Source organism: Triturus cristatus, chromosome 11 (assembly GCF_964204655.1).
Source record: "Triturus cristatus chromosome 11, aTriCri1.1, whole genome shotgun sequence".
NCBI classification, from domain to species: Eukaryota; Metazoa; Chordata; class Amphibia; order Caudata; family Salamandridae; genus Triturus; species Triturus cristatus.
In genome coordinates, this window is record NC_140594.1 from 645287487 (window position 1) to 645308562 (window position 21076).

At 53.7% G+C, this 21076-nt stretch overlaps 1 protein-coding gene across 4 annotated transcripts in view; it reads left to right on the forward strand.

Annotated features, from left to right (window-relative positions):
• Positions 1 to 20809, forward strand: part of PPP1R7 (protein phosphatase 1 regulatory subunit 7) — a 565298-nt gene extending 544489 nt beyond the window's left edge. For all 4 annotated transcript variants that reach the window (XM_085634149.1, XM_085634151.1, XM_085634150.1 and 1 more), the window contains one exon: positions 19099 to 20809. In XM_085634149.1, coding sequence (XP_085490275.1) covers positions 19099 to 19275 — 177 coding nt within the window. In that variant the 3' untranslated portion in view covers positions 19276 to 20809. The remainder of the gene's footprint in view (positions 1 to 19098) is intronic.
• The last annotated feature ends 267 nt before the right edge of the window (positions 20810 to 21076 follow it).

Sequence of the window (21076 nt, forward strand, 5' to 3'; positions counted from 1 at the left end):
CTATAGCATTGTTCCCTGTTTTTCGGGGACCTTATTTTGTATGCCTTAGGGGAATTTTGTGAGCTACCTATGCACTTAGTATTTTTTATACTGACTTCAACTTTATCTTTTCTTTGCTCCTTATGTCCATATGGGCAGTAATGGTACCGCAGGCAGACTCTTTGGCCTGCATACATTTTGTTCCGGTCTATGAGCTTCGGTGTGGACCTTCTCTTTGTTCTGCTTTGCTCTGTGGGAAACCCTGATTTTCTTCAACTCATCTTTGAGTTCCTATTGGATCAGGCCTGGGTTCAACAAATCCACCTCCACCTTACTGTCTATCCATGTTCTCCAATCCCCTTTGGTGTCTGCATCTTTTTGGCGTGTTAGTTAGCATGGGGGGTGGGGTTTATACAGATCTGCAATCACACCTGTAGGATAGCTGTTGTCTGATGTTTCTTTTCAGTTCTGTTCCCCTAGGACATCAGTTCCCTTGTTTGTATGGATCCGTGTCTTGTTATCCTTATTTCAAAAGAGGCTAGGTTTCCCTTTCTTCCTGTATCTATCCTCCCTCCTCGTAGGTGGAAATACTATTCCCTCCTTCACAGCTCTGTATGCCAGTCTCTCCTTTTGTGGTACAAAAGGGGGTGGTGATGGACGGAGCATCAGAACCAATCAAACACTCACACCCAGTCAACAGATCTGGGTTTAATCCATCACTGTTCTTTAGCCCACTCTGCCACCCCAGTTCAGACATGGCCATATGCAAATCAGTCTGACCCTGTGCCTCATGGGAAAAGTCCAGCCCGAACTGCCAAGCCATGCCTTCCCTGGACCGGAAACAAGCTTCCTAGGACCGGTTTCTGGCATTTCAGCCGTCTTCAGCCAGGCTTGCTTGAATCCAATGGCAAAGTGAGCAAGGGACTCACGTCTGAGCATACCCTGCCAATTTATGGCGAACAAAGCGGTACAAAAGGGGGTGGTGATGGACGGAGCATCAGAACCAATCAACCACTCACACCCAGTCAACAGATCTGGGTTTAATCCATCACCGTTCTTTAGCCCACTCTGCCACCCCAGTTCAGACATGGCCATATGCAAATCAGTCTGACCCTGTGCCTCATGGGAACAGTCCAGCCCGAACTGCCAAGCCAAGCCTTCCCTGGACCGTAAACAAGCTTCCTAGGACCGGTTTCTGGCATTTCAGCCGTCTTCAGCCAGGCTTGCTTGAATCCAATGGCAAAGTGAGCAAGGGACTCACGTCTGAGCATACCCTGCCAACTTATGGCGAACAAAGCGGTACAAAAGGGGGTGGTGATGGACGGAGCATCAGAACCAATCAAACACTCACACCCAGTCAACAGATCTTGGTTTAATCCATCACCGTTCTTTAGCCCACTCTGCCACCCCAGTTCAGACCTGGCCATATGCAAATCAGTCTGACCCTGTGCCTCATGGGAACAGTCCAGCCCGAACTGCCAAGCCATGCCTTCCGTGGACCGGAAACATGCTTCCTAGGACCGGTTTCTGGCATTTCAGCCGTCTTCAGCCAGGCTTGCTTGAATCCAATGGCAAAGTGAGCAAGGGACTCACGTCTGAGCATACCCTGCCAATTTATGGCGAACAAAGCGGTACAAAAGGGGGTGGTGATGGACGGAGCATCAGAACCAATCAACCACTCACACCCAGTCAACAGATCTGGGTTTAATCCATCACCGTTCTTTAGCCCACTCTGCCACCCCAGTTCAGACCTGGCCATATGCAAATCAGTCTGACCCTGTGCCTCATGGGAACAGTCCAGCCCGAACTGCCAAACCATGCCTTCCGTGGACCGGAAACATGCTTCCTAGGACCGGTTTCTGGCATTTCAGCCGTCTTCAGCCAGGCTTGCTTGAATCCAGTGGCAAAGTGAGCAAGGGACTCACGTCTGAGCAGCGTTGGGGGTTTATTTCCTTTCCTGGGGCTTGTTCCCCTCATACTTTGTACTCCCAGTTTTCATCTGCCAATTTGGTTAGGCTTATTGCCTGTTTCTCAAGTTTCTATGGTACGTTGGTCAGATTTCCTACCTGTTTCTTATGCTTCCATTGGTTAGATGATGTGTGATCGTCAAAATTAACTATGTGTTGCCCTTAGTTTCCTTCAGCTCTTTGTTATATCCTGGCGGTCTTCTTGTACTTAATGGTGGACTTTCTACATGCTGTTTATTCTTTGTTTAACTTGTTACCTCCTGCTGGCATCCTTCCTCAGTCGGTTGCGTTGGTTCTTGGACAGTTTTCCCATTGTTTTCCTTTAGTGGACGATGACTTCCACTTCCAATTCTTATGTGGCATTATGGTCCAGCTTGTCTTCAGAGGAGTGGGTATACTTTTGCTGTACCCTGTATGACTTGTGTGTCTAAGAGAATATATGTTTTTTATATGCATTTTTATCCTTATATACATTCATCTTTTTTTTTTAAAACTCTTTTTATTAAAATTTTCATGTATAACCAATACTGCAATACCATAGCGTGTATTATCAAGTACATCACAGTTTGCTCGTGTCAGCCGCTGCCGCGCTTCAAAAGTTCCATTCCGTCTCCTCAGGACTTTAACACCCTCTTCCCCCACCGTGCCAAACAGCTTGTGTGATGCCGCCCCAGACACCCTAAGTTAGTCTGAGTCATCCGTTAGGGAGTCATCCTGCGGGGGTTCACAGATGTTCCCTCGATAGTCATTCCACTTCCCCCATATCTTAGTCCATTTTTTGGGGCATCTTCTGTGCACATAGACCGATTTCTCCGTCACCATTAGGTCGTCCATACCATTGCACCATTTTTGGAGGGTCGGAGCCTGCCTGGCTCCCCATTGTTGCGCTATGTCTCTTTTTGCCAACGCCATCCCCAACGCTACCCATGTTTGCACTGTCTGCGTGATATCCGCTTCGTCCCAAATATTCAAAATGCACCCCCTGGGATCAGGGACTAATGCTGCCCCCGTGACCTGCGCAGCTGTTCGCATGACTGCCTTCCAATATTTCTGGATGTGTACACACTGCCATATTATGTGCCAGAACGTGCCTGGCTCTCCGCACTGTCTGACGCAGAGTGGTGTGTCGGCTCTATGTAGTTTATGTAGTAGTGTCCTGGTGTAATAGGTACGGTGTAGTATCTTAAGTTGTATTAATTTAAATCTGGATGAGATCGCCACTTCTCGTGGCGATGCCAGCGCGTCCTGCCAATCCATCTCATCCAGCTCCCCCACGTCGGCCTCCCATTTAGTTTTGAGGGCTTGTGTCGGGTCCGGTTGGTTGTTTACTAATTTTTTATATGTGAGTGAGATAGCCTTCTTCGTCATATGATCAGTAAGGAGCCTATCCTCAAGGGGTGTGGACTCTGGGAGCTTAGTGCCTTGTGGTATAAGCGCCGTAAGGGCATGCCTTATCTGTAAGTAGCGAAACGCCTCAGTGTCTGCCATCCCATAGCTACGTTGCAACTGCTCAAACGGGATGGGGCTCCCCTTTTTCCACACGTCCCCTACCTTTGAGATACCGATCAAATCCCACTGTTTAAACCCCCTCGTGTTCCGTAGCCTGCCCAGTTTGTCGGTGTCCCAGAGTGGCGTCGCCTGCGTGATGACTCCTTCCCATCCCATCTCCTTCTGTACTGCATGCCAGATCTTAATTGTATGTGCTGTAGGGCCTATTAGATGCTTGTGTTGAGTCCTATTGTACAGTATTCCCATAAGGTTATCCTCCCCCAGTAGGTGTCTGTCCATACGGTAGGCTGGGTCTCCCTGATCAGCATGAAGCCATTGGTTGATCACCATCAGGTGGGAGGCCCAGTAGTACAGCTTAATGTACGGGAGAGCTATCCCTCCATCATACCACCCTTTCACTAATTTGTGCATCGCTATACGTGTCGCCTTGCCATCCCATAGCAGCTTACTGAGTTCACTATTCACTTCCCGAAAATATGCTGGGGCGACCGGGAATGGTGTATTTTGTAGGGCGTACAGGAACCTCGGGAGCGCCATCATTTTAAAGAGGGCTGCCCTGCCCAATAGGGTGAGCGGTAGGGACCGCCAGCACTGCACATCCCTGCGTAGACGCTCCAGTGGTTTTTTAAGGTTTTCAGCTATGAAGCGGGGTTCCTGCGCCGTGATGTAGATGCCCAAATACATGAATCCCTCAGTCACTATTTTAGCAGCACAGTTACGTGGGAGTCGGGGCCTATCGCCTGAGAGTATATAAATATGTGATTTTCCCCAATTTATGGTATACCCTGAGACCCGGCCAAACGCTACACAAATATCCATGAGGCAATTGAGTGATCGGGCCGGTGAGGCCAAATAAAGGAGTATGTCGTCCGCGTAGAGTGATATTCTGTCTTCCCACCCCCGCGCCCATTTAAGCCCACGGATTACCTGGTCTTGTCGTATCCACGCCGCCAAGGGTTCTAACACTAGTGCGAATAGAAGAGGGGGATAATGGACAGCCCTGCCGGGTCCCCTTAGCCAGAGGGAAGGTGCCCAAGATCCTCCCATTGGCCACAACCTGCGCCATGGGTTTTGTATAGAGCAGCTCCACCCATTTTATGAATTTGGGACCGAAACCCAAGTGGTGAAGTACCGCGAATAAAAACGGCCATTCCACCATGTCGAACGCCATTTGCGCGTCCAGGGAGAGAATTATGGCGTCTTCTTGAATGAGGGGTTTGCGTGCCATGACGCTATTCACTCGCCTCAGGTTCAGCGCCGTGTTCCGCTGCGGCAGGAACCCCGATTGGTCCGGGTGGACCACCGACCCCAGGCAGGGCTGGAGCCGCCTTGCTAGCACTTTGGCTAGTATCTTTGCCTCCGCGTTGATCAGGGATATGGGCCGGTAGGACATGCAACTGGTTGGCGGTTTCCCGGGCTTGTGTATTGCTACTATCGTGGCCAAGCGCTGGTCTCTGGGAAGCTCCCCCCGTTCCAAGCTGTCATTATTCATGTTCAAGAGGTGGGGCGTTAAGACCGTAAGCAGGTGTCGGAAGAGCTCCACCGGGATACCATTAGGCCCCAGGGCCTTGCCCGTGTGGAGTGCGAGTATGGCCTGAGTCGTTTCTTCCAGCGTGATGTCCGCCTCAAGCGCCTGCACTGCCGTGGGAGCCAACTTTGGCATTTGAATGTCGTGCAGGAAGGCTATGTTTTCTACCATAGTGGGCGTTGCAGTTGGTGTGTAGATGCGTTCATAGTGTGCCGCGAGTTCCTCCACAATGTCTTGGGGGTCTGTGATTGGCGCGCCATTTGGCGCGGCCAGCTCTGCTATCCACCTATCAGCTTTGTCTTTCTTATCTAACCAGGCCAGCAGCTTTCCCGCTTTGTCACCCTGCTCATAGACTGTGTGCCTTGTGGTCTGTAGTCTGGCTTTCGCCTCCTCCCATACAAATGTCTTGTACTCTTGTTGCGCCAGCTGTAGCCCATGCGCTGCCTCCTCGGTAGCATCGGCGGCGTAGTCCGCCTCTGCCCGCTGCATGTTCTCCTCCAGCGCGTGGAGTTGTTGGCGCTGGCGCTTTTTGTGGTGCGATATTGAGGAAATGGCCTGGCCCCGCAGGACCGCCTTATAGGCTTCCCAGAGTGCCGTTGGCGACTCCACCGTGCGCTCGTTCTCACTAAAGTAGTGTTTTGTGGTGTTGACTAACGTTTTCTTGATCTCTTTAATCGCTAAATAATGTGGGTAGATTGGATAGAGTCTGCGCCTTCCCGGGATGTCTGATGAGTATGTGAGCATGATTGGGGAGTGGTCCGAGATTCCCCTGGGCAAGTGCGTCACCTCTGCTACCTGTTCCAATCCCAGCATCTGGGTAAACATGTGATCTATCCGCGACTCACTGTTGTGCACCCCTGAGTGAAAGGTATACTGCCTGTCTTGTGGGAATTTCGCTCTCCAGGTATCTGTGAGGCCGACCGTATCTACAAAATCTTTAAGTTTCGAACTAGCGCTACAGGGGCCTCTGGGGGGCCGCCTATCCACGTCAGGGTTAACTACGGCGTTGAAATCCCCCCCTATAATCGTTGCACCCTGTGGGAGCGACAACAGGAATGCGCCCAGGTCTGGGAGCGCGGTGCCATGCAATGCTGGTGGGATATATACTGATACGAAGTTGTAGCGTTTCCCTTCCCATTGGCCCGTCAAGGCAGCGAATCTGCCCTGCGCATCGGTCCATGTCTGCTGTACTATCAGGGGGCAGCGCTTATGAAGTAGTATACCTACCCCCCGGGATCCAGAGGTGAACTCCGAGTGTACCCCCATTTTATACCCCCACCTGTCTAAGGCTTGACATGCAGTGCCCACCAAGTGCGTTTCCTGCAGCAGTGTTACCGTCTGCCCCTTTCGTTTAATGTATTGGAGCACCAGTCCCCGCTTAATCTTGTCCCCCAACCCGTTGACATTCCAGGACAGGACCACTAGGTTTTTGCCAGTACTGATGTGGTCAGTTGTGAGCGGATTGTCGATCGTCCCTAAGGTCCGTTCCGCGTCCAGCCCCATGTGTTATCGTATGTGGTATGCGCGGTGTAGAATGTTCGGTGTATGGCGAGTCTATGCAGGTGCTGACCGAGCTTGCGGTATGCAGATATAACCTTGTGAACCAAAACCCCCTGTAAACCCCTCATTCCCCCCCCCCCTCCCTGCTGCCCTGCCCGGCGGATTTCAAACTACCCACCACCCCCAACTGAGCAGAGTGCTTTATCCCCATAACTGTGTACTTGCGTGCCAGGGGGGGAGATGCCCGCTGCACCCAGTCTCAGTGTCCCCCTCAGAGCTTCATCATGTCCACGGCTGCGAAGAGGGCTCAGGCTCCAGCCGTGCAAGCCTCCTCCCCAGCCCCCTCCAGTATGGCGCCGTTTCTAGACTTCGTAGGCCTTCTGAGCCATCGCCGGTGAGAGTCCTCGGGGAGACAGCCAGGGCCAGCTCCCACGGCCCTCCCCCAGGAGCGGCCGAGGTCGTCAGTCCATTCTCGTTGCCTGGCGAGCACCGCATTCATATCGTACTTGGTCCAGTGTCACAGTTGTACGTCCGCCTCCTCTTGCAATGGGTCCGATACCTCCGTCCTGCCCGCGGACTGTCCATGTCTCTGCGCCGCTCCCGTGCGTCCCGTTGGCTTTCGCCAGCCCTCCAGCCACTCCATGGCTTCCGTCGGGGACATGAAGAACCAGGTTTTTCCCTCCGCCTCCACCCGGAGCTTCGCGGGGAAGAGCATTGCATACTTCAGTTCTCTCTTTCGTAGTTCTTTCTTCACGTCCAGAAAGTCTCTGCGTTGCCTCGTTACCAGCGCTGTGTAGTCTGGGTATATCTCGATTTTGCTATTCTCCACTCGGAGTGGGGGAGCGACTCGCGCTGTCTGCAAAATGGCGTCGCGGTCGCGGAAGTTGAAGATTCTTGCTAGTATCGGTCGTGGTGGGGCTCCCGGCTTGGGCGGCCCACCTGGCACCCTGTGCGCCCTTTCCACCGAGAAAAACTCCGACAAGCCTCTAGGCTGGAGTTTCTTCTTGACGAGGTCCTCCACATACAAGTCCAGCGCCGGACCGCGCACGGTCTCCGGCACTCCCACTAAGCGGATGTTGTTGCGGCGGGCGCGCCCTTCTTGGTCGTCCAATTTCGCCTCCAGTTGTTTCTGCGCCAGTTCCAGTGCCCTTACTTTGTTCGTGAGCAGCGTTGTTTCCGTGGACAAAGTGGCCGTCGTGTCTTCTACCTCCCTCAGCCTGTCGTTGATTTTTGACACGTCTGCTCGTAACAGTGTAATGTCCGTGGAGATCGTGCCTATCGCCGTTTGCATTTGTGTCAGTGTGCGCATTATGTCCTGCAGGGTAACCTCCCCTGGCTGACCGGCCTGCGTCGCGTCTTCATTCTTCCCGGGAGCCTCTGGGGTTTGCGATGGCTCCCTGCGGTAGGCATATTTATCCAATTTGCCAGTCTGTGGCCCCCGTTGGCCTTTGCCCCCCATGGTGCTTGCTTCGCCTCGCGGTGTAGCGGGGAGGTCGGTAGTCGCCGCTGCCAGACTGCGCCTTACAGGTCAGCGCTCGGCCTTTCGGTGTTCCCTTCCCTCCTCGTCTCCGCTCGTGCAGGAGGTCGCCGTCCAGAACTCACTCACTCTTCTCAGGTCTCGACGGGGAGCACCCCCCGGTGCGTCGCGTCCACTCTGTGCCGGGGGAGGGGGTTGTAGGCGCTTGATACGATCACCGGTGTTGTCCCCGCCACTCTCCGAGGGAGTTCAGGCTCATCAACCCTCTCTGCTGTGCGTCTCGATCCTCCCGGGGCTTTCCCAGACCGGTGGGCTGCAGGGGCCTTTATCCGCTGGTGCCGGGGTGGGGGTGGCCAGGACACCTCTGTGACACGCGTCTGGGCCTGTGTCTCGGTTCCTTTGGGTGTGCTCCGTCCCACAGTTCGACCCCGCTCCGCAGGGTCCCGAGCGCTACGGGGCCTCGGTCCACGCCGGTCGGCGCCCCCACGTGTCGTGCTCCGCTGCTGCTTCGTTTCGCCCTACGCGGCGTCCCGGTCCTCGGAGCGAGCCCACTCTGCGCGCCACCTCCTCGGCCGCGCCCTCGTAGTCCAGGCCCCGGTCGCGGTCCCGGATAGTAGGCCGCACCGCTGGCCTCGTCGATGCTGACCCCGCGGCTGCAGCCCCAGCTCTCAGACGGCACTCGATCAGCACCGGAGCCTCCCGGTAGTCAGAGCAGCTGGTCCTTGTCACCGTGGACGCGGATAAATGTCAGGATTTTGGGGGAAAGAGACTAGCGAGCGCGGAGCTCTCCTAGGCTGCGGCCATTGCTGTCGGCTGCAAGCCACGCCCCATACATTCATCTTTAATGTATTTCTCTGCATGTGTATACCTATCTCAAATTGATCCCTTGTGGATGTCTTTTACTTGAGGTATATATTTGTGCATGTTTTCCACATATGGTTGTCTGGCCTTCTATATGGTGTAAGTCGCCACATTTTACCTACACCCTTCTCTGTGACCTGGTTCAAACTTCTTTTTTGTGCTTATCTGTTTCCTTCCTGCTCTTCATTGAGCGTCCCCATTACATATTTCCAGAGGATGCCATTTATATCTATCAAAGTTCTCAGTATAAGAACGGTTTCTTTACCGTTTTTGTTATTTTTCTAGCCTTGCTCTTCAGAATTCTTTGTTCTCTTTCTCTTTTCTCCATCGTTCTATGATTGGAGGTCCCTTTTTTCGAAATATGTTTCACAGGATAGTTTTCTTGATGATCGGTGGGAGCTCTTAATTTGTTCCATGTGTTCACTGCAGCTGAGCACGCTGTGTATGCTACTTTCATTTGGTTTTGACCTTGGACTCTATGGACTATTGTCCTTTTCCCCTTTGAATACCTCAATCTTAGGTAGCATCCCTTTTTGGTCTTGTCTCTTTTACTGGTTCTATACAGTGTTTCTCGCAGTCTTATAGCGTTCTACTCCCTAGGGGCTTCCTATAGTCCTTCTTGAAGATCAGTCCTTTTGGTGAGCATCTTTGCTTCACCTATAATTTTTGGGAATAGTTTGGTCCCTTTCTATCTTTTGAACTGACTTCTCCTATTGGCTAACTTTTGTAAGGTCAGTTGGCAGCCCCTTCTCCAAGGATGGTATTGCTTGGGTATTTGATTCTAAGATCAGCAAACTGCGGCAAGATGTCTCTATCGGATGAGCAAGTTACTTACCTTCAGTAACGCCTTATCTGGTAGAGTTTGGATCTAGCTGCGGATTCCTTATCGACCCACTCATTCTCCCTGCTCTGCGAACTGAGGGCCCTGTTGTCTCCAAGATCCCCTCTTTTCATACTACTACAGTTCTTTTCCTTTTGGCACACTGTTTCCAGAGACTGTTCCTTGAAGTGGCTGCGCATTGTTGCCGTGAAAATAGTCACAGAAGAATCTGACGTCAGCGCATCGGGGAAGGGCTTATATGGACTAATTTGACGTCAAATTCGAGCGACGATGTCGCTACTTAGTCGCTCAACGCCCTCTACTGACGAGCAGAGGTACTGCTGAAAAAAATTACCTTATCCAGTCTGGTGCCTGGGAAGGATTCTAAGATAAGGAATCTACAGGCAGTAGTAACCTGTCTCTACCAGATAAGGCGTTACCAAAGGTAAGTAACTTGCTCTTATTGGGTGTTAATTTTGTTCTTTTATAGTATTGGGGTCCCTAAACATAATTGGGGAACGCCATCATGTACACAAGCTGCTCTGCACTAATCCCTTCCAGTCCTCAGGAATAGTCCTCACAAGGATTGTGACTGCGTAACAGTTTGTCTCACTTTGTAAATCTCTGCATTTTGTGTTGCACTTTTGTAAATCATTGCAAGTACTACATGACCTCATATGAAAAAGGAATCCAAACCTTTGTGAATGAGCAGTCTACAGTTGTTGAGAAATTTAGTTCAGTTATTTGAATCTAGGGGATGTATCGGGTTGAGTCCCAGGAACATGCCTCACTTAGCCTACTGTGTTTTGTAGGTGTACATGTCTGCCATTGGGCAAGTGCATACCGTACGTACCACTTGTGGTCATCTGACGATGTGGCCAGTTTAGAGTGTTTGTGTGAAGCCCTGCTGGTTGTGTTTGCCAAGTTGAGACTGTCTGGAAAAAGAAACCTTTGTCTGAGGTGTCGGACATACCATGGTGTATTTCAGTGATGCCCAAGAGGTAGACTGCTGCAACAGTAAGCCATTCCACAATTTAACCTATTCCTGGTTCAGTTTTGGCTGAAATTTGCCAGGCCTTGCTAATCTATGGCACATCCAAGGAACATGTGTACCTGAATTTTGAATAATTCAGTGAAAGGGCAAATTTTTGAGTATACTTGAGTTTTAAGGTAATTGACCCGAAATAGCAGCTTGGTTTGAGGCCTTTAGGTTAACTGTCCTTATGTATCTCTCATAAGGGGCACAGATTCCTTTTGCTGCTATGTAACCACCTGTTGCAGACCCTTCAAGGGAACAGCATGTTTTTCTACTAGACTTAGATCAGGATTCGAGTGTAAATCTAGAATAGCACTGTGTCACAAAAGCATTCCTGCTGTCAGTGGTAACTAAGTATTTATTTTTTGATAAACAAGTTTTTATTAGTTTACTTGATACAACAGAAAAACAGTGAGCCTGTCGAACCGTCAACATACAATAGCACCACCTGAGAGCGCACCACCCCTCCGCCCCCCTCCCGAAACCCCCCCCCCCCCCCCCGCCCTCCCTCCCCGGACCACATGTTTATAATACATTGCCTAACCACTTCCCCCAGACCCTTCGATACTTTTTGTGACAGCCCCGCGCCTGGTATAAAGTCCGCTCCTGTGCCGCACACCAGTCCACCCCGGTGCTCCACTTGGCCAAACTAGGCGGTTATGGTTGTTTCCAGGCCGCTGCAATATCCCTTTTTGCCACCATTAACGCTGTCGTGAGAAACAGTTTCTCAGCTCGTGTGCCATCTAGGCCGTCAGTGATGCCCAGTAGGGTGTGTTTAGGGTCATGGGGCACTTCCCACCCCAAGACATCCGTGAGGTCTGCTTCTATGCCCCTCCAGTATCCCCCCAGCTCCGGGCAAGACCACACCATGTGGATGAAGTCGGCCGGGTCGAAGCCACAGCGGGGGCAGGCTGCGTCGGTTGAGAGGCCCGCGCGGCACAGGTGGGCCGGTGTGAGGTAAGCCGTGTGGAGGTAGTAAATTTGAATAAGCCTCAGTTTGGCGGAGGCCGTCACCAGCCTGGGGCCATAAGGGCATCCCGCCAATCGCTCTCGTCCAGAGGACCCACCCACTCCTCCCATCGCTCCTTCAGCCCTTCCCGGGGGCGGGGGTATTGTTAATGAGAGAGCGATATATCCTGGATATACCCCCCCTCCCCAGGTTACCCAGCACAACCTGAGCCTCCGGGGGGCTGTGGTCCGGCAGCCTAATGTCCAGTGGGGTGTATGTGTGTATAGCGTGTCGCAGTTGGAGGTACCGATAAAATTGAGATGAATGGAGGGAGAAGCGCGCCTGCAGTTCCGAGTACGAGCACATGCGTCCCCCTCGCCAAACATCTCCCAGCTGGGAGATGCCGAGCAAATCCCATGACTTAAAGCCCTCCAGCCCCGCAACGTCCCGTGCCAGAGGGGGGTAGCGCGAGTCAGCTTCCCAGTCCACCGGGTGTGGCGGAGCGCCGCTCGCCAAGCCAGGAATATCGCCTTGGTGATGTCTGGACAGGAGGTGGGGATGGGGGCGCCGTACATGCGATCCTGAATACTGGAGAAACCCAGGTCTTCCAATTACACTCTGTAGGCCGGATCAGACCATCCTCCCCCAAACCAATCATGAAGGACCAGGAGGCGGGTGGCCAGGTAGTAAAGATAAAGGTTGGTCATGCCTAGCCCCCCATCAAAGGTGGGCAGGCGACATATGGACAGGGCCAACCGTGGCCTCCCACCACCCCAGAGAAATCTGGTGGCCATCCCATCCAGTTCGCGAAACCACGGCCTTGGAAAGGACACAGGCGTGTTCTGCAATACATACAGGAACCGGGGGAGAATCATCATCTTGTAGAGCGCCACCCTTTCCAGCGGATTGAGCGGGAGGGATTGCCAGCGCGCCAGATCCGCTTTGGCTTTCTTGACCAGGGGGGTCACGTTGAGTGCCCAGCTCAATTCCGGGAGAAGGGAGACCCAGATGCCCAGGTATTTAAAGGACAACCGGCGGAGGGGAATAGTGTCCTGCCAGTCAAAACACTCCCGGGAGGGGTGCAGAGGCACAAGGACCGATTTGCGCGAGTTCAGGTGGAGGCCAGAGGCGCGAGCAAAGCGGCCCAAGATGTGGAGTGCACGGGGGCCCGAGCGCGCCGGGTCACCAAGGTACAATAGGACGTCATCGGCGTAGAGGGCGATTTTGTCTGCCTCGAGGCCCGGCCATTCCCAGCCCCGAAGGAGCGGATCCGCTCGGATCAGGGCAGCAAGGGGCTCCATGGCAAGCGCAAAGAGGAGGGGCGAGAGTGGACACCCCTGCCGCGTACCCCGGCCGATCCGAAACGGTCTCGACAGTGCCCCGTTAACCAACACCCTGGCGCGGGGACGCGCATAAAGGACCCGTACCATTGCAACAAACTTGGGGCCGAAACCCATGTGAGTCAGGACATCGAACAGGTAGGGCCACCCCACCGAGTCGAAGGCTTTCTCGAAATCGGCAAGCAGGAGGGTGAGATAAGGAGATATGCGATGACGATGCGCCAAGGCCACATGAAGGCAACGGAGACAGTGGCGAGTGCCCCGATCCGGCATGAAGCCGCACTGATCCGGGTGCACCAAGCACGACAAAAAGGGCCGGAGCCGCTGGGCCAGGACCGCTGCGTAAAGCTTGATATCGGTGTTGATAAGAGAGATAGGTCGATAGGCCGACCTGTCATTGGGCGGCGGTGTGGACTTGGGCAGAACCACAATCGTGGCTATGTCAGCCTCCGGAGGGAAGGAGGCTCTTTTGACCGCTTCCGCATAGAGGGCACCCAACCGTGGGACCAGATGGTCCCTCTAGGTGGCATAAAACTCCTGGGGGAAGCCGTCCGGGCCCGGGGTCTTCCCGGCGGACGTGCGCCCTATCGCGTCCCCGATCTCCTCAGGAGAAATGGGCACCTCCAGACTCTCCCAGTCACCCGACCGAAGTCGGGGAAGTCGTACGTCACTAGCGGCAAGCAGGGAGGCCAGGGACAGGTCCGACGCCCGGGCTTGGTACAGCTGGGAGTAGTACTGAGCAAAGGCATCTGCTATAGCCACGGAGGAAGACTGGAGCGTGCCATCGGAGTCGGTCACCGCCGGGATGATGCGCGACGCCCTGGGGTAAGTGGCCAACCGATGCAGAAGTGCACCATTCTTATCGCCCCATCCGTATACCCTCGCCACTGAGGATTGCCAGAGGAGCTTGGCTGCGTCAAGCGACCGTTGGCGAATCTCCTCACGCAGGAGTCGCAGCTGCCGGGTCTCGGCCGGATCACCAGAGTCGGAAATAGTTTGTTCGAGGCGCAGCGCACGGGCCTCACAGACGGTGAGCTGCTGCAACTGCATCTGGCGATGCTTTACCACATGTGCCTTTGCGGCTCCCCTAACTGTGGCCTTACAAGCCTCCCAAAGGGTACCCGCCGAGGAGACCGACCCGTTATTATCACCAAAGTAATGCGCCAATGCGGACCCCACCTCCCTACGGAGCGTCCCGTCTGGGAGGAACCATGCGTTAAAGCGCCACATCTGGCGGGCCGCGCGGGGCCCAGGCCTAGTAGGAGCGGAGAATGATCTGATATCCCCCTAGGGAGGATGCGGATGTCCTGGATGCCTACACAATCGGCGGGGGGGACAAAAATCGCGTCAATGCGTGCGTGGGTGTGATGTGCGGCCGACGTATGAGTATATTGCCGTGCGTGCGGGTGCCAGATCTGCCATACGTCGCACAGGCCCTGTGCCTCCGCCCAACCCGCCAGCTGCTTGGCCCGCACGGCGCGGGAGTCGTGAGACCGGATCCGAGGAGTCGAGCTGTGGGGCAGAAACGGCATTGAAATCTCCCCCAAGAACAATAGTGCCCGGCGGAAGAGTCGCCAGCCAGGACGCGACCTGAGATAATGTTGGCGACAGCCCGGAGGGCGGCGCGTAAAGCGACAAGAGGTGGAGCGGCCGGCCCTCAAACATGCCGCTAACGGTGATCCCCCTCCCGTGGGGGTCATGTATCACCCGAGCCGACACAAAAGGGAGTGAACGGCGCATCAGGACGGCGACTCATCCCCCGCGACCCGCGCGAGAACCCGGAATGCCACACCCGGTCATACCCGAAGCGCGCCAGAAAGGGACATTTCTCGCCGAGCAGATGGGTTTCCTGAAGTAGGAGCACGTCCGCTCCTGCGCGCTGGGCATATTTAAGGACGGCGGTGCGCTTAAGCCTGTCTAGCAAGCCGTTCACATTCCAGGACAGGATGCGCACCTGGGCTTTGGGAGCTAGGTCATCCATGACGGCGGCTGGAACGGAGCGCACCGGGGATGAGACAGCCAGGGGACGCCGGGGAGGCACCCCATTAAACGGGTGCGTGTAAAAGAGGGCAAGGAGCACGTGGGCCTTGGGGCACCACGGATCTCACGTTAGGGGAAGGTAGCGGACGGCGGCAGAAGGTGAGCGACGGTGGAGCGTGCATGTGCGGCTGCATGAAGTGGCGAGACGACACGCGCGGTGTGGTGCTGTATGAGAGGCTCAGTGAAAAACAAACCCAAACCAAAGAGAACATTCTCACAAGGAGGAACAACCAACAACCCCCAAACCCCAACACCCCACCCCCCACCCTACACTTCGAGAACGGAAGCATCTGTCGCCTGAACTGAACCAACAGTCACAAGACCCCAAGCTTGGTCGCTCGGGTATAAAGAGCGTGGTGGACCCCTCCTGGAGTACGGATTCCAATGTCTTGTCCTAGGCTGCTACTGGGGAGTGCGAGACTGCAGAGCCCCCCACCCCCGCCACCGGGCAAGGTCGCCGCCCCCCCCTGAATACGGGAAACAAACAGAAAGTCATATAGCGGGGCTGCGGGAAAGGTCTGACAGGTCAATGTGTGCGTTGAGAGGGGTAAGAGACCCATCCGGCCCAGGCGACAGTCGGTGCCGGGACCCCCCAGCCGCTTGAGAGGAGGCACCGGACGAGGCAGAGGAGTCCCTCACCAGTCCGCCAGAGACGCTCGCGGACCGGGTTTTGACCACCGCTGCGCCACGTCGTTGCCGGGAGCGCGTGCGCTTCCTGCGCCGTGGTCGTTGGGGCCCAGCCGCGACGTGGTCCCGGGGCCCAGTAGTGGCCGACACCACACCGGGCTGGCGCAGAGGTCGTTCCTCGGTAAGCCAGGCCCAGGCTGCCCTGGGAGTGTCAAAGAACAGTGTCTTACCCTGGAAGACGATGCGCAGGCGGGCCGGGAACTGGAGCTGGTACTGGAGGCCCAGGGAGCGCAGCTTTTGCTTAACTTCCGTGTAGGAGCGGCGTTGTTCTTGGACCTCCCGGGTGTAGTCCGGGAAGATCATGATAGTGTGATTCTTAAAAGTCAAAGGGCCGCTCACCCGCGCCTCCCGCAGGATAGCGTCTCGATCCCTAAAATTGAGGATCCGAAGAATAAAGGGGTGCGGGGGGGCTCCCACCGGAGGTTTGGCCGCCAGCGACCGGTGCGCCCTCTCCACCACGAACCAGGTAGACAAGCCGGCCGCCGGCATCCAGGACTTAAACCATGCTTCCAGGAAGTCGTCCGCTCGGCCTGACTCGACCCCCTCCGGAAAGCCCACCAGGCGAAGGTTGTTGCGGCGGGCGCGATTTTCGGCATCCTCCGCCTGTCTATGCAGTTCTTTGGAGTGGGTCGTGAGCTCCCGTACCTGGTCCTGTAGGAGGCGAATGTCATCCTCCGCCGTGGAGATCCGGGATTCTGTTTCCGTGATGCGGGCCGTGGCATTGCGGAGGTCTTGCCGCAGGAGAGTAACGTCCACCTTCACTTCCCCAACCATCCCCTCCAAAGAGGTGCGAGAGGCATCGATGGCCTGGAGGATGGTAGCCAAGTCCTTATTCTGGGTCGGCGCCTCCCCCCCGCCTGCGCCCGGCGGTTCCGAGCTCGCAAAGCGGTCAATCTTCGTCTGATGGGACGCCGCCGGCGGCCTGGGGCCTTTTTCCTTGCCCATGGTGGGCCCAGGGAGCACGTCCTGTCCCCGTCGATGGAGGGCGCCAAATGCGTCCCGGGCTTCACCCGCTGGATCCGGGCCAAGTCGCCACCGCCCCGTTGCAGGCCCCTCACTGTGGGCAGCGCCCGATTGGCCACCAGCCGAGTCGCAGCACACGGGCCGCTGAATCGCCGCCTCCCGCCCCAGTCCGCAGGACTGACCCAGTCGATGGGGGAGCACCGCAGCCCTCCCGGCTCAAGGCCTGCAGCCGGTCTCTCCCCGGCGCAGGTGTCAGAGGGCGCCCCCGTTAGCCCAAACACAGCGCCGTGGGTGACCGCGCCAAGCCAGATGTCCAAGGAACAAGAAAGGGGGGGGGCCCCGCCGCCGGCAACACAATCCAGGCACTGGCGCAGAGCAGGAGCAGTCCGGCGCAGCTTCTCCCACAAGCCGCCGCTGAGGGTGTCGGGTTGATGGCGCCGCTCCGCGCGTGGAAGCTGTCCCCAGGGTTCGGCGGGACTGCGTCACCTCGGGGATCACCCCAGCAGCAAGTCTCCCGTCGGGCGTCCAGCAGCTGAACCCCCCCCCCCGGGCGCAAGGGTCACAGCGCCGCGGGCGACCCCGCCGGGCCAGATGTGCAGGGAGCAAAGATGGGGGGGGGGGGGGCAATACCTCTCAGGCACTGGCGTAGGGCAAGAGTAGTCTGGCACAGCGTCTCTCACAGGCCGTCGCCGTGGGTGTCAGGCTGATGTTGTGGCCTCACGCTTGGAGGCCGGCCCCAGGGTCCAGCAGGACAGCGTCACCTCTGGGATCACCCCAACAGCGGATCCCCCGTCGGGCTCCCGGGGCTGGAGGGCGGGGAGGCCAGTGGGAAGCCGCTTCGCAGGCGGCGCCGGTCCGTGGGCTGCAGCGCAGGGTGGGAGCGGTCGCCTCAGGTGGGTCTCCACAGCTCGGGCCGATCCGCCCGCCGGACAGGGCTCCGCCGCTGATAACCTGGGGAGCACCCCGTGTCAACTCCGGGGGGGCGCTCAGCCTCCGCCGCCCCCCCCAACTCACCCGAGGCAGAAGACGGGCACAGGCTCCACGCCGCCGGTGCCTCCAACCACAGGCCAGCCGCCGGCAGTTTTGCGGCCTTTAACCCTCGTGCTGCGCCGAGGAACCAGCCGGGCGTGTCCCGTTCAGCGGCGCCGCTCTCGCACAGCTTATCTCGGTCCCTATGGCCCCAAACCAGCCAGAATTTGCAGCGAGGGTAGGGTAGCAGCCCAGCATCAGGCGACAGTCGGCAGAGCGCAACCAGGACAGCTAGAACGGATGCCAGGCGGATGTGAGGGGTCCATCATCCAGGAGCCTCACCGCGGTGCAGCCATCTTGGCTAGCGCCACCTAGCGCTCTCTGGTAACTAAGTATTTATATAGGCTTATGGAATTTGAAACATTCATGAAACCACTCTATGACTTGCACAATTATTTTGACCTGTCCAGAGTTGCTTTTTTAAGCCCACTTGCAGATTTACTTTACCAAAATTAATTGTTCTTGCCAATGAAAGGAGCCACATTCCCTCACATTAAGCTATCAGAGTGGAAGCATTGTTTAACTTAACTAGCTAAATGAAGTGCCTAAAAGCAGAGAATTTGTATAGTGCTGACAGCTTATGGATTCAGCGTTTTCTCTTTAACAAGTCTGTTAATTTAAACCTCATTGGGAAAAGTGATAATAGGTAGGCTACCCCAGGCAGATTCGGCACCAGGCCTTATAAAAGGGAAATACCTTTATATTGGAGAAGTGTAGCCAAATGACACCTAACCTCAGGATAAAATAACACTACATTTGCAATCCATCCATAACTGTTTTGTAGTGTATGCTAAGATTCTAAAAGTTTCCACTCCCTCTCCATAGCACCTCATGGAGCAGTGTTTATCCCATAAACAAAACATCTATTTGCTTGATTGGTTGTCTTCTGCATGCAAATTTGATACAACTATAATGGTGGCCCTGCAAATGTCCACTGGTCATGATGACCCTTGTTTATCCGCAGTCAAATCATTGTGATGCACAAAGATAAATATACTATTAATGCAGTTAAACATGATATTGGGAGCCACTGCGTTACTAGTATAGGTTTTTGGAGTATTTTCTTCGATACTGGAGATCACTGATATTGCATGTTGATACTAATTGCTGTTGTAACAGTGTCCTCACTTAAATAGGCCTTTCGCGTGGCAGAAGTGTGGACGACTAAAATATGCTACCATTGATGTGAAGGTTTACTAAGCCATTAGAAAGTAACTGATGTTCTGCTAGTCTTAATGGCCATTTTGAAAGTAATGTCACGTGGCTCTACTTAATATTTTGTAGGAATAAGGCAAGCACGACAAGTTCACAATTTCCCATCTATTGCCATTACTGACAGAACCTTTATCAAGCTCTCTAGGAAAAAAATAACTGTTGTCAATGCTTCATTTTGTTTTCTCGCTGGCTTTTCAGATGAATGATAATCTTATTGAGAACTGGAGTGACCTAGATGAGCTGAAGGAAGCTAAGAAGTTAGAGACGGTGTACTTGGAGAACAACCCCTTACAAAAGGATCCACAGTACCGGCGGAAAATCATGCTGTCCCTCCCATCCGTCCGGCAGATCGATGCTGCTTTTGTTCGCTTCTAAACCATCTGCATATAGTTTTGGCTCTCTGCCTCCGTTAACAACTTCTAATATTCTTGAAGACATTGCTTTGGAAAGGCTGTTTCGGTGCCAAGGCTGTCGTTTTAGAGCTCTGAATTATTTTCCTGTGTAGTTGGCTCCACTTTTGCTCCTTTGACTTTCATCTTTGCAAGGGAGATACTGAGGGCAAGCTGCCATGAAATGTTAGATTCCTTCAAAGTGCAATTTATAATTCTACAAGAATTGTTGGGCACTGTAGGAGACATGAGTTATTCTGATGATTTATTGTATCTACACCACTCCAGTTCTTTGACCTTCATCCATACTTCTTGCATACCATCTTTAGCTCCTCCACTGTAAACTCTATTGTTTCCATTTTAACTTCCTCATAATAGTTTCCTGCTCCCGCTCTACCTTCGTTCTCACCCTCCAGTCCCCTTCATCTCCATCCATCTATTCCTTCCCCTTGCATCCTCTGCCCCACGCTCCTCTTACCTTTACATCTCTTCTACCTCACACTCAATTCCTCGATTTACTCTTATTAATCCATTCCACTTTTTGTTAGCCTTTCAACTCCCTCTCCAAATCTGTCCTCACTGTTACTTACACTATTCACTCCACATCACTTGCCATCCCTTCTATCACTCTTCACCTGGCCGCCATCCTTTCCCACCCAACTTAGTTCTTTTGCCTCCTACTTCATCTGGCCACTTCTGTCATCTTTTCCACACCCATCTTTGCGGTCCTATCTCTTTGATGTCCTAATGTGTTTCTTCTCATTCTGCCTCCATTCATGCGCTCTATCCCTAACACTTCTACTTTTTTCTCTATAGCTCCCACCTCACTCGGTAATCTTTATCTTTTTCACTATCTTTTCCTTCCCTTCATTACCTCCACCTCCTTACTTCAACATCCTTCACAGGCACGGTTGCCTTTACTGCTTCCTTTTCACCTTCCTGTCCCATGCCTGCTGTCAACTTCCCTCTCCTACTTCATTTCATTCACTTAGTTTCAACTTGCACTTCTTAAACTTTGTCAACCAGTAGGAGTCCGCATGTGCACGCAACCAATTAGCCATGCACACATCGTCCTAAGGGTCCTTACCACCACCTCACATAGTGTTGACCCCATCACCAGAAACTAGTGCTCAGTCCTGCAATCACCCAACCGTAAACTCATATGCCACACCTTCACATAGTGTAGTCATAAACTTCCCAGGAAGGCACAGTTGTGAACCCTGCATACATTTTCATTTGTACACCCAAAGCAGCCTTCTAGTCGCATTTTCACATGAACGTTTACGGGAAGAGATTGAGTAAGCATCAGTTGAACTGTCTGGCTACTTTCCTCACAATTGGCAATGTTCAAGAAACTATGCATGATTGTACACCACACAGATCTGCGCGCACACACACACACTGACACAATACTGTTAAACAAGTCTGTGGTGTTGAAGTTGTATAAGTATTTGTTTTTATTACAACTTATTCTTGTACTATTATGATAAATATTATTAATAAATCTTGAGAGAACCTGATTGACTGCTCTTTTGAAATGTTGTTTTTATGTTTGCTTTGCGCCTGTACAGATGCCCTCTGCCATTACATTGTCTTGTATTCCGTAAAACAACAAAAGAAGTTTGAGATGTTCATAACGTTAAATGACTCATGTTAGTCCTCAAGTCTCGATCTGTAGTCACAGTTTGTAAAATATATATATTCTGCAGCAAAGTTTCTGTTTTATAACCAGGGATTTTCCTGACCAGCTGGCCTATAGGAAGTTTGTTATGCACAGTCTTCGTAGA